Source organism: Pipistrellus hanaki, assembly GCF_964339955.1.
Source record: "Pipistrellus hanaki genome assembly, chromosome: 18".
NCBI lineage: Eukaryota > Metazoa > Chordata > Mammalia > Chiroptera > Vespertilionidae > Pipistrellus > Pipistrellus hanaki.
The window spans coordinates 13,070,001-13,083,417 of NC_140520.1; the positions used below are offsets into that span (position 1 = coordinate 13,070,001).

The 13,417-nt window shown below is 58.6% G+C and overlaps 1 protein-coding gene across 6 annotated transcripts in view; it reads right to left on the reverse strand.

The window, feature by feature from the left end:
- The window catches only part of KCNN3 (potassium calcium-activated channel subfamily N member 3), a 112,573-nt gene that overhangs the window by 20,949 nt on the left and 78,207 nt on the right, over positions 1-13,417 (reverse strand). For all 6 annotated transcript variants that reach the window (XM_084866766.1, XM_084866765.1, XM_084866768.1 and 3 more), the window contains one exon: positions 2,633-2,774. In XM_084866766.1, coding sequence (XP_084722892.1) covers positions 2,633-2,774 — 142 coding nt within the window. The remainder of the gene's footprint in view (positions 1-2,632; positions 2,775-13,417) is intronic.

The following is a 13,417-nucleotide window of genomic DNA, read 5'->3' on the forward strand; positions in this document are numbered from 1 at the left end:
GGATAATTACCCCGTTACGGGGATTGCCGAGAGAAAACAATGATTAAGACTATTTACGGGCCCCGCACACACACAAATCTCGCCTCTCCCTTCCCAGGCAGGCCTCGTCCTGGCCTGCACGGTGTCCATGGCAACCAAACAGGAAGCTGTACCTTTCGCTCAGTTGCAGGCAGGAGCGATTCCGAGAGGCACACAGTGCAGGGAGGCGGGGAGGGGGCGAGAGGAGCTCTTGGAACGGACTGGCTCCGCTAGAAAGGTCACGTTCGTTAGGGAAACGGCCCTGGGGCTCCACACGGCTTTGATGTGGGCGAGAACCCTCGCCGCTCTGGTGTGGAGGGAGGCACAGGCCTGTGCACCGGCGTCCGTGCAAAGGAGAAGGTGGACCTTGGGTTGTGGCTTTCATGTGGGAGGTGCGCGTCCATCCGTCCGTCCGTCCTTCCCACTTTGGTCACCACTCTCTCGGCAAGGAGCAATGCCCCCTCCCAGGGGCTGCTGCGGAGCTAACCGGGGCAAACAGGGTGCTGACGGCCACCCTCTAAGGAGAAGGCCGGGCGGGGCCGGGCCGCCTGGCTCTCGGCTTTGGCATGGTGGAGGCCCCAGGTGCCTGCCGGAGGGGGGGGAGACAGGGAGATGGCAGCGAGGGGGCCGCAGCTGCTCGGATGGGGCGCAGCTCCTCGCCGAGGGGAAGAATGGCTGGCATTTAAAAATAACAGAGGCTCCCAGCGGGTCCCTCCACCTACGGCCACCCACCCCTCCGCCCGCCCGCCTGCTCCGTGCGCCCCAGCTCAGCGCCGCCGAGGCAGGAGCCCACGGCCCAGGAGGGGCTCTGAGCCGGGAGAGGCGGCCTCCATCCTTTCTGGAAGAACGGACGGCTCCCCGTCTCCTGGTGACAGCTGGCGGGGCGCCAGGCAGCCTCCTACCACCACCGGGAGGGACCGTTCCGAGGCCTCGGGCTCACCAGCACTCGCCCAGCCCCGGCTGGGTCCGTCGCTCACGCCCTGCAGGAGTGCCGCCTGCCGGGGCACCTGGCCTGGGCTCCGGGGCAAAGGGAGAGGCTGTGCCCCGCGGTGACGGCCGCCCCGGGCCCTCCCGCTCACAGAGCCGCCGCCCAGCCTCTCTCTGCCCTCCGCGGCCCTGACCCATGACCAGTCCCCGGAGGCCCCCAGGCCGCGGAGGGTGGGAGTGGGCGGCCTCTGGTGAGGAGCTAATCCCTTTTCCTTTCCGCAGGCGCCGCTTTTCCTCCCGGGAGGATGGTGGAACCTGGGGCGCTGAGAGAAGGCTCTCCCCGGGGGGGATAATGGGGCTGCAGAGAGGGCTCCCCTGGGGAGGGCTGGGCAGCCGCCCACCGAGGCCGGGGACAGCTCCCGCACCCTGTCCACCCCGGCCCCCCCCCCCCCCCGGGACCCCCCGGCGCCCGGGCTGCGGTGCTTTCTCCTCTGGGCCTGTGTCTAGGGTTCTAGGAAGGAGGCCCAGGAGCGGTGGCTGCCTGGCCTGGACCTAAAGCTCAGCAAGGCCCAGGAGGCTCATCCCCCGCAGGGAAGGCTGGGTGGAGGCCGGGGACGAGAGGACCTCGGCAGCCTGTGCAGCTCCTCACGCTGACAGAGCACGTTCCCCTAGAGCCGCGGTTGCGAGCCACATGTGGCTCTTTGGCCCCTTGAGTGTGGCTCTTCCACAAAATACCACGGCCTGGGCGAGTCTATGTTGAAGAAGTGGTGTTAGAAGCAGTTTACGCTTAACGTTTTTGTTTCTCAAAAGAAGCTTCAGTCGTCCTGTTGGTATTCGGCTCTGTGGACGAATGGGTTTGACGACCACTGACAGGGCGTCGCCATCCCCGGGGAGGGCGGGGGGGGGGGGGCAGGCCCAGCAGGCTGAGTGCCCTCCCTGCCCAGAGCCCAGGGCGAGGACCAACGTGGGAATTCAGACCCTGCGTCTGACGCCCCCTGCAGGCCCTCCCTCACATGGAGCTGCCAGGGTCCTGTGATGGGCGAGGGTGGCTTTGGGTGGGGGCGGCAGGTGACGGATGCAGCCCAGCCGCTGGGCACCTGCAGGGGGCTGGGGCTGGGGAGGGAGTCACAGTCCCGCTGATGCCAGAGCTGGGAGAGACCTGGCTCTGGGAGCCCAGCGCCCCCACAGGCAGAGCTGGGAACCAACATCTGGAGAAGCCGAGGGCTTTCTCCCCACCAGCGGCGCCCAGTCCCCTGCAGGCCCCGTGCGGCCTCTCAGTGCTTTCCCGGTCCCTGTCCCTGCCTCCCTGAGCTCAGCTCCGGTTAGCAGATGCTCACGGGGGGAGGGGGGGGGGAAGAAGCAACCTGGACCGTCCAGTGGTGGAGGGTAGGAAGGGGGGTCAGACCCATGGTTAGCTTCACCCAGCCCGGGTTTGTTTTTTTTTTTGGGGGGGGGCGTGGACAGAAGGGGGGGGGCTGTAAAGAGACCATCAATGTCAGGAGCCAGGACCTGTCTCTGCCTTGGGAAAGGAAACATGAGCGTGAGGAACCGTGTGGATTCACATCTGCCTCTGAGTGCACAGACATGCACGCCGGTGTGTGGACGAGCAGCTGCCCGGCCCCCGACCGGAGAGGCCCCTGTGTGCTCCCTCGGAGGGCGGGGAGGGGACGGGCGGGCGGGTACTCACCATGATGCCGGTGAGCAGGCACACGCCTTTCCCACAGTACGTGTGGGGCACCATGTCCCCGTAGCCGATGGAGAGGAATGTGATGGAGATGAGCCACATGGCCCCCAGGAAGTTACTAGTCACGTCCTGCTGGTCATGGTACCTGCCGAGGGGAGACAGGCGTCAGTGGGAGGAGCCGCGGTTGCCGGGCCGGGCTGCGGGCACATCCTCACGGGGGAGGGGGCGAGACCACGTCCGCTGGGCGGAAGCGGCTGCCATGGCGACGCGGAGGTCTCCTTAGGCGGCTGCAGGTGCCAGGACCCTGCCCGCTGCCCGCCCCGGCCCTGCCTGCGGCTCCCCCCTCTCCCCGCCCCCAGACAGGCTTGTCCCAGAGGTAAGTGCTTTGGACCAGATTGGAGATGTCCCTTTGGTGCAGGTAACACAGCTTTGGGTGAAATCATGACGTAATACAATTTAGTTATTTTCCCCTTTCAACCCACAGTCTAAATGCACGTGGATGTGATTAATTTGAAAGCACAAGCTCCTGGACAGGGAAATGTAAAAAAAAAAAATAAATAAATAAAATAAAATAAACCACCAAACATACACAAGACCCTGGGGAAGGGGGATGAAGGTATGCCACAGGGGTTAGGGGAGGCTGGGGTCAATTGGGGGAGCGGGGATGAGATATATGTACTAATATATGTAATACTTTAAACAATAAAAAAATGCTTCATTGTCACTTAAAAAAAAAGTCACCGAACATATTTGGCAATTTCCTGAAGGTTGATGGATCCCCACCCCCCTGGCTCCTCCCGGCGTCTGGGGGTGGGGTGGGGGGGCCTGATGGATTCTCAAGAGCTGTGTCCTGGGGTGCTGGGCTCCCTGCTGAGGGGTGTCTATACCTCCAGGGCCTCGTGGCTGCCCCGCCTGGAAGGAGCCAACTGGATTAAGGAACATTACCCACAGTGCTCAGCAATGGGCAGATAGGAACATTACCCACAGTGCTCAGCAATGGGAGGATAGGAACATTACCCACAGTGCTCAGCAATGGGCGGATAGGAACATTACCCACAGTGCTCAGCAATGGGCGGATAGGAACATTACCCACAGTGCTCAGCAATGGGAGGATAGGAACATTACCCACAGTGCTCAGCAATGGGAGGATAGGAACATTACCCACAGTGCTCAGCAATGGGAGGATAGGAACATTACCCACAGTGCTCAGCAATGGGCGGATAGGAACATTACCCACAGTGCTCAGCAATGGGAGGATAGGAACATTACCCACAGTGCTCAGCAATGGGAGGATAGGAACATTACCCACAGTGCTCAGCAATGGGAGGATAGGAACATTACCCACAGTGCTCAGCAATGGGCGGATAGGAACATTACCCACAGTGCTCAGCCCAGGCAGAGCCCAGAGTGGCGTTAAGCACACGGCAGCACGTCCTCTCTCTTTTCCTAAGGCTGGTGTTTGATTTACTGCTTTATTTTCCTCTAAATCCCCTTTCATTCCTTTCGGGTTTCCTGTTCGTTCACCATATAAAACCCGACTGGTGCTAACTATGTGTGTGAGGAGAGAAGAAGGAGATCTGGAGGGTGTCACTCATTCATTGTAACGCTTCACCCATCTCTGTCCTCAGGAGGGGGCTGTAGAGCAGCGGTCGTCGCCGACCAGTGGCCCCCAGCCCCTGGGGGGCCGTGAGGTCCGAAAGGCTGGCGGCCGCTGCTCTGAAAGATGCTGAGTCAGACAGACACCCTGCACTGCCTGACCTGGGGCAGCGTCACAGACAAGACTCACAGGGGACTCGCCAAGCAGGAAGTGATGCGGGAGAGAGCAGGCCTGGTGATTCATACTGTGGGAGTGGGGAGGAGGCAGGAATTGCATCGAACCTATTCACAATTCTAGAGTGGTTTACACTTGTCACAAATTCACATGCAGACTTCATGCTATTTTCTTACAATTGAGATTTTTTTTTCTTTTCTTTTTTTAAAAAAAATATATTTTATTGAGTTTTTACAGAGAGGAAGAGAGAGGGATAGAAAACTAGAAACATCGACCAGCTGTCTCTTGCACACCCCCTACTGGGGATGTGCTCGCAACCAAGGTACATGCCTTTGACCGGAATCGAACCTGGGACCTTTCAGTCCGCAGGCCAACGCTCTACCACTGAGCCAAACCGGTTTCGGCGTGAGAATTTTTTTTGGGGGAAAAAAATAGTTCCTTGTTTTTCATTAAGGGCTAAGGAGAAAATGTGTGTGTGTGTGGGGGGGGGGGGGGTGTCAATTATTATGCTTATTCATTTATCATTAGGGTGTAGACCACATGTGTCAAACACGAGGCCCGTGGGCCAAATCCAGCCCGCCAGGCCTTGCAATGTGGCCCGCACCGCGCTGTCATCACTGCACTCCGCTGTCAGTTTATGACATTGTCAGTTTATGACTGTTCAGTAAACCATTCAGCCCGCGATTTAGGCTGGATTTTAGATTTTGGCCCCTTCTCTGATTGAGTTCGACACCCCTAGTGTAGACTATGGTTGCTCCCTTTTTAATATTATGAAAGAAAAGTATGATGGTATAAAGATGACAGATTAAACACATAAGCTGCTTTTGCCCCCTTCTCAGATCCCTCTATGACTAGCCTTGTTAGTTCCCTGCTTTTAGAAACCAGCAGAAACCCAGGAATCCCCAGACAGCCGAGCAATGTCTCTAGCATTCAAGACACACGCCAAACCAGCCGACGGAACAAAGAAACAGAGCTCTGGATCCGACACAGACCGTTCGCAGAGAACGCTTGGAGAAATCCTATAATTAACATTGTAAGAGAGAGAAAACCAGCCGGGGGACCCGGGAGACAGGCACGGCGTGCCATACCGAAACTCTTCCTGGAGGCCTGGGAGATAAATGGAGGAAGGCTCCCAAAAGATAGAGACAGAAGTGAAAAGAGGAGAGAAAATAGAAAATGAGTCTACCAACTGAAATATTAATAGCGTCAGAAAGAGAGAACCGGACAAAAAGGAGGAGGAGAAGGAGACAGAGAGTGAAGAAGAAAAGAAGTAAATGCATAATTTTAAAAAAAATTTCCCCATAATCGAAGGACACAAGTTTCTAGATCAAGAGCCCACCATCCCTAGCAAAGTGGATGAAAATAATGTGTCAGACCAAGACACATTACTGTGAAATTTCAGAACACCAGGGAGAGGAGGTGATTCTATGGAGCTTGTAGGGAGAAGGAGAGGGAGGGAGAAGGAAAGGGAGGGAGAGGGAGAAAGAGAGGGAGAAGCAGAGGGAGAGGGAGAGGGAGAGGGAGCGGGAGCGGGAGAGGGAGAGGGAGGGCGTCACCCAAACAAAGGAGTAAGCCCCAAAGAAGGAAGCCCCGGAGTGGGGGGCACAGGAGACAGGTGGTGGAAAGAGGCCCAGGGTGAAGGCCAGGCACCAGGCACAGAGGGCCACCCGTCCAGATGGGAGCACGTCTGAAGCTCGGAAGACATTTCTCCAAGATGATGAATGGCTAGGAAACAGGATGTGCCTAAACATCTGGAGAAGAGAGTCAGACAACCGCCAGCATTTGGAGTTAAATGAGGGATCGATACATAGAAAAGTGAGCAAATGAACAAACGTGGTGATTAACCAGAATATAATAAAATAAAGCTTCTGTGGGAAAAGAGAAGTTTTCATCCTTGAAGACAAAGGCTCAACTATGATTAGAGTCAAATTAGTGTTGACCGAGTAATGCAAACAGTGCTTACTGATCTAACCAGAATTATAACATAACGATGAAAGGAGAATGGGGGTCAGGATGAGTTCAAGGGGCGGAAGGGAGGCCAACCAACTCCTCATCTTTCCGGGAGGGGAGGGAACAGGTGATGCCAAAACTTATGCATCAAAAAGGAGCAAGACAGCCGAAGCCGGTTTGGCTCAGTGGTAGAGCGTCGGTCTGCGGACTGACTGAAAGGTCCCAGGTTCGATTCCGGTCAAGGACATGTACATTGGTTGTGGGCACATCCCCAGTGGGGGGTGTGCAAGAGGCAGCTGGTCGATGTTTCTCTCTCATCAACGTTTCTAGCTCTCTACCTCTCTCCCTTCTTCTCTGTAAAATATCAATAAAAATATATTTAAAAAGAAGGGGGGGGGAGCAAGACAAGCCATTGTTCAGAGACATAAAGATAAACAATTAGCAAAAGACAGTAAAAAAGATTGGTTCTCTGTGGCTGAACAACAAGTTGCCCCAGTACTTAGCAGCTTAAATATCATTGGCTATTTCACCCCGGTGGCATTGGGTCAGGAACCCAGGGGCAGCCTGTCTGCGTACCTCCGGCTCAAGGTCTCTGAGGAGAGTGTAGCCAAGCTCCGGAGGAGGGTGAACGGGAAGGACAGCTGACTCTAGAGCGCACGCCTGCCTATATTGTTCATAATGCAAACACAGAATCAAACCTGAGAGGAAGAAACCAGAAACGCGTGTCCTGTGATGCAAAGCTAGGAAGCACGAAAATAAAGCAAGCACTCACTACCCAACCCTGCCCCGTGGAACCTCCTTCTGTGCTCTCCCCTCCCAAAGCCCCCCCTTCCCCTGGGAGGGCATCAATGGCCTCAGCGTGATGCTTTTCATGACCTTGTTTTGCTTCAGACAGTTGTGTTCCCATGCGGGTGTGTGCAGCTCCGCCACAACCACAGGAGTGAGCTGGGACACAGCGCCCTGAGGCGAGGCCACACCCCTGGGTGACAGCTTGACGACCGAGCCAGAGGTCCCTGTGTACCATGCCCCCTGAGCTCTTGACCCTTAGCAACAGTGAGATAGCAAATGGTTTTGGCTGTTTGTTCTATGGATCTTAGAGAGAGGAAGGGAGGGAGCGAGAGAGAGAAACTCCGGGTGTGTGAGAGAGAGACACATCGATGGGTCGCCTCCCTCCTGCACACACCCTGACCGGGGACCGAACCTGCAACCCGGGGAGGTGCCCTGACTAGGAATCAGACCTGCTGCCTTTTGCTATTCCCCATGGTGCTCCAACCCACAGAGCCACCCAGCCAGGGCTGTCAGAGTCCTCTTTGCAACCTGTGCTAAGTACCAGCTCGGAGCTCAGCACATGACGGCTGTCCAGTAAATACTGTCTGGAGTGAATGTGGCCTCCCGGGAAAGGGGCTTGTGCTTCAGGAACTCAGCGAAGCCCGTTGAGATCTCCTCGGCAGATAAACTTCTGTCCGAGCGGCTGCTGGCTGCCACGGGCGGGGAGCCCGTTCTTGCTATTCAGAGGACCCCGGCTTCTTGACAGTAGCTGCGACCTCACGCTTTTTCCACGAGTCTCCATGATGGGAGGCCTCTGGCCACTCACTCTGGGGCAGGTGTGTTGATAGGAAGTCCTCCAGAATCCAGCCAGGCCTTCTGCAGGACGCTAGCCACACAGACAGCTTTGTCGTCACCTTCCCGTCACCCCCCCCCCCCCCCCCCCAGCGCCACACAGTCACACCCGAAGGCGGGAATTGCCCAGAGTCCTGGCGTTACACCTGCTCCTACCTCTCCCTCGGCCCCAGCCTTGACTATAGCCGACTCCTGAGGACCAAGCGCCGCCGTGCACCAGGCCACGCGAGGCCCGCTCCGGGGAGAAACGGACGCTCCTCAGGGGCATAAGCCAGGTGAGTTTGGGATCGAAGACATTTCTGAAGCGTGTGACAGAGTGCCACCGGCATTCAGAGTTAGCGGAGGAGCCAACGGCCGTGGTGACTCAGAGCTAGGACTGCGTGTTTGGCTAATCAAGACAAAAACAACAACAAAGAAAGGTCCTTTCTTTCCTTAAAACCAATTTCCTGTATAAGCGACTTAGAATGGGAGAGACATGGCCCTAGGGCTCAGGACTGACCGCACGGGGACTCCGGCGTGGGCCGCCTGCCCACGGCGAGACGGGTGTACAGACCGCCACGCCTCGCCGCTCCGTTCCAATCGCCGTGCCCTCTTTTTGGGATTGGCTTTGGATTTAGGAAAATAAGGACGTCTCCTTCTACCGGGCCAGTGGTCGGCAAGCTCCTTCATCCACAGAGCCGGATATCCACAGGACAACGGTTGAAATTTCTTTTGAGAGCCAAAGTTTTTTTTTAAAACTTACACTTATAATGCCTCTTCTTCAACATAGACTCGCCCAGGCCATGGTATTCTGTGGAAGAGCACACCCAAGGGGCCAAACAGCCGCATGTGGCTCGCGAGCCGCCGTTTGCCGACCACGGTGCTAGGCAGTTCAAGTCAATAGCCCCGGGTCTTGCTTCCCAAGGCCAATCTAAGTCTAGTCTCTTCTCCCTGGCCCCAGAGCGAACAGCCTGGGTGCGAGGCCTCAGCACCTTTTAAAAGAGGGGGAAACCACCATCACCGAAACACGGCAGCTCTGAGAAACAGGCTGCTCCTCGCCCCAGACACGGCTGGCCTCAGCTTCTCTCACGGAGGCGGTGGCATGCGTGGCCGGCCGGATGTGGAGGAGTCCGGACACCTGGCAGCTGTCACACATCTGGACGCCATGGCTCACAGCTGTCTAAACAAGACACCAGCTCAACCTCCCCCTCCTCCTCCTCCTCCTTCTTCTTCTTTCTTTTCTTTCTTTTTTATTTTTTTTTAGTGTGTGTCTCTCTCCTCCTTTAGCGACGATGTTTGTTCTAAGCCTCCACTTCACAAATGGACGCGCCACGCGAGGGGAGCCAGCTGCGCTCCTTGCACAGCCCGTCTCCTTCAGCCCCTGCGAAGGGCTCCTCGGTGAACAGCCAGATGGCTCCTCTGGCAAGCCCTCCGGGGTCCGTGTCTCTCCTCGCCGTGTTTCCTCTCCACTTATTGAAAATATTTCCCTGTTTCCTGATTTGGAGACGATTAATAAAAGTGCGTGAGCACGGAGAACAACAATATGTTTGGACGGAGCCCTGCTCCCTGGGGAAGGGTGTCCCCTGCGGGGTCGGGAGGTGGCGTGGCGGGGGGAGGGGCGGGTTCCGACCCCAGTCCGGCCGCCGGGCCGCATGGCCTCTGCGGGGGCTCCCGCTCCACGCCCCGGGCTCTCCGTCCGTGAAAACGGAACGCGGAACCGCTCCTGGGATCGTGCTGGCGGTTAAATGAGGTGACACACATGAGAGCAGGCACAGCACCGAGCGCATGTTTGGGGCTTAATAAATGAGAAGATTCAGTTAACAACTACACAGGAAGCCCTACTATGTGAGAAGCTTCATGGACCTTACAGTACAGGGAAGGAGGCCTGCACCAGGCAACAGGAGAGGAGAGGAGAGGGGAGGGGAGGGGAGGGAAGGGGAGAGGAGAGGAAGAAGGAGGAGAAGGAGGAAAGGAAAGAAAAAAATAAATAAAGGACAAAAGGCTGAGATGAGTGCCCAAGAGGAGAGTGGGTGCACTCAGCAGGGACCTCCTCTAGGGGGCACCCCTGACACCACCCAGGACTAAAGGGGTGGGCTGGGCAGAGGACTCGGGTGGAGGGACTAGCAGGCCAGGGGGAGTGGTACCCCCGTGGAGGCAGAGGGACCACGGAGGGTGGGGGTGGGGGATCAGGAGGTGCTTCTCCCAGCCCCAGCTCCAAGCGTGGAACCGAGTGAGCACCCCGGCTGTTGGCCTGCACTGTCGCCTGCACCCCCAAATCGCCTCCTCCAGAAAGCCTTGTAGATCAAGCAGGCCAAATGCAAAGGCCAACACGGGCCACATAAATGAGGTGTGTGGCCCGTGGGCCGCGAGTTTGACATGCTTGTTCTACATCAGGCGCTCTTTGGGTTCCCTGAGCCCCCTGTTCCTCCGTCCCCTCCCGCCACAAGGACTGATCCTGTGCTGATTCCCGGGGCTCGTGCTTCTGCAGGACAGGAGCCCACCCGGCGGCCGGCGCTCGGAGGAGGCTCGGCAGAGGCGCTGGAGGAGGCAGGGCGGGGAGGGCTCTGAGTCTGGTCCCGTCTCACGCTCCTCTTAGGCCTCTGCTTCCCCTCACAGCCGCTGTCTCTGTGTTCATTCAGCTCCGCCTGACAGGGGCCTCCGTCTGTCGCTGTGAGTTTTTCCCCCGCCCGAGGCTTTCCCGACATCCCAACAGCAGCCACGGAACGCGCCTCGGAAGCCACGGGGCGTCACCGTGCCCGGTTTTCCAGATCCAGAGACAAGAACAACGGGTTGGAACTCTTGCAAAAATATTCCCTCCAAGGCCTGAGAGGTGAGCTCTTCTCGTCTCCCTTTATGTCTGGGGCTGCTCCCGGAGGGCAGGCAGGACCAGAGACAGTCAGGCCGATTGGAAGAGATGACGGCCGTCATCCTTGGCCACGCACCGGCCACGCGCCACGTGGACCATGCCTGCTGCGCACGATCCCATTGCATCCTCACGAGAACGAGACCAGGGCTGCCCTCTCCGTGTTCTTGAGGGGGAAGCACAGGCTTGGCCGGCTTGGGGAGCTTGCACAGAGTGAAACATCCCCCCGGGGAGGGAGAGGGCCTGTGTGCATGCGAGCGGGGGCCTGGCTGGCGGCACACCCCTGTCTCTGACCATGGGACCCTCTGGGGGAGGGGCCGGCTCCGCAAGGGCGAGAGGAGAGAGGGCTGGGGCGCCGCCCTTCCTTGCATATCGGATCCTGGATCTGTATGGGATCCTATATCTGTATCGGATCCTGGGTCTGTACGGGATCCCAGATCTGTATCTGTATGTGATCCTGGATCTGTATGGATCCCGGATCTGTCCTGCAACGAGCCAGCCAGAGCCAGGGCTGCCCCAGCAGCAGGTTGATTGTGCCCTTCACCGCGACTTCCGTGTGAATGGCACCCCCTGGAGAGCAGTGCTGGCAGCGGTGGTCCCTGCTGCCTGGAGGGGAGGGAGGTGCTGCCTCCTCGGTCCGTGCTTTCTAAAGGAATTGGAGGCGGGCAGCTCCCGGTGAGCCAGTGCTGGATCGGGCACAGAGCTCCGTCCCAGCTGGGCAGCGTTCGCTGGGAGGCGGGAGGGGGCCGTGCTGTGCCCAGGAACAGAGAGAACGCGGTGGAGAGAGTTCCCCGGGGAGGAGCCTCCTGGATGCTGTGTTCTGGTGGGCGCTCCGGGGGCACGGCTTCCCCCGCCCCTGAGAAGAGGCTTTGTCTCAGGGCTGCCTCTCCCCGACAGCCCTCCTCCTCTGAGGGAAGGAAACGGAGGCCGGGAGGACCACCTGGGCCCAAGGCCACGGGCGCCTCACCCTGGGCTGCCTCTGGAGACCCCGCGAGGCGCCCAGCCCCTCGGCCCGACCGGGACGGAGGCCCCAGGAGAGAGACCCGCCCGGGGAGTCAGACTCCCCCACGTGCTGTGTGACTCTGGGCCTTGGTTTCCTCGTCTGTAAAACGTGAGGATTTGGTGACATGAGCTCTAGAGCCCCTTCCGGTTTCTCTGCTCAGGCTCTGCTGCCTCTCCACCTCCCCGCTCCTCCAGGCCTCTGGCACCCCACAGGGAAGAAGGCGAGGTGAGACTCAGGAGGGGGGATCCCCTCTCCCCCTGCAGCTGTCATTCAGGGCCAGCCATGCCTTGGGGAGCCACGGCTGGTGACCACCGAGCTACACAGAACCTCCTGAGGTGGACTCTAACCAAGACTTCTGCCCACGGAACTCCTGTAATTCCTGAGTCAGCACAGGCGAGGCTGAGCTGGTGCCTCCGCCATCATGCAGCCATCAGCACGGCTATTCCGCCACCATGCACGCCAGTGCGCCTGCCGGCCTGTCTCTCTCCTCCCCCGCCGCCCCCACACGCCTCCCCCCGTGCCCCAGAGAAGCCTCTGGAGGCTCCCACATCCCAGGGCCCCAGCCCTGGCTCTGCTCTACAGGAAGCAGCCATCACAGAAGACACTTGTTACACGTTGCCAGGCAACAAAATGCTGCCTGCACACGGCAACCCACCTCTGACACTTCATGGGACTGAAACCAGCGGAGGAGAGGAGGCTGCCAGCACAAAGGAGGGGCTGGGACGCAGAATGGAAGAGCCAGACAGCTGCACAGAGTGCCAAACAGCAACCAGATGGGGAGAGACCCTGACGCACAGACAGGAGGGAGGCAGAGAAGAAGCCACGGAGCAGGTCCTCGGGAGTCGAGTCCTCGGAAGGCCTCCTGTTTGTCTTTCGGTCAGATCTGCCCCGGTCAGAGCGGAGCTGTGGCTGAGGAAGGTGATGGATACGATAACGGTGACCTCGCTCCTCCTGCTAAACACTTGTCTCCGGGCTCCTCCTTCTATTATATCTGATGGATGGTTTTATTAAAAACACCCTCAAGCCGTGGCACCGTTCTCCGCAGACTTTCCAAGAAACACAATCCTTCTCTGAAACCAAGATCGCCGCTGCCACCCTCATCCTTCACTCCCCCAAGCGCAGGCCATTCGCTCGCGTGTCAGCTTGAGCGGCCGTGGGCTCTGGAGTCTGCGAGCGCCGAGTGGGTCCGCGGGCACCGAGTGGGTCCGCGGGCACCAGAGCCAGCCGCGGGGACGCTCAGGCGGATGACGCCCCGGCCGGCCCCACGGGGGCCTCGGAGGGAGGGGCGGGGACAGCAGGGGCGGAGGACACTGGTGGAGGACTCTCTCTCTCTCCGGGCAGGGGCCCCGGGCCAGCAGGGAGGTTCTGCCTCCCTCACCTCCATTCCCTCGTTTCTGAAATCAGAAAACGGCCGGGACCGGTTTGGCTCAATGGATAGAGTAGGGGTGTCGAACTCAATCAGAGAAGGGGCCAAAATCTAAAATCCAGCCTAAATCGCGGGCCGAATGGTTTACTGAACAGTCATAAACTGACAATGCCATAAACTGACAGCGGAGTGCAGTGATGACAGCGCGGTGCGGGCCACATTGCAAGGCCTGGCGG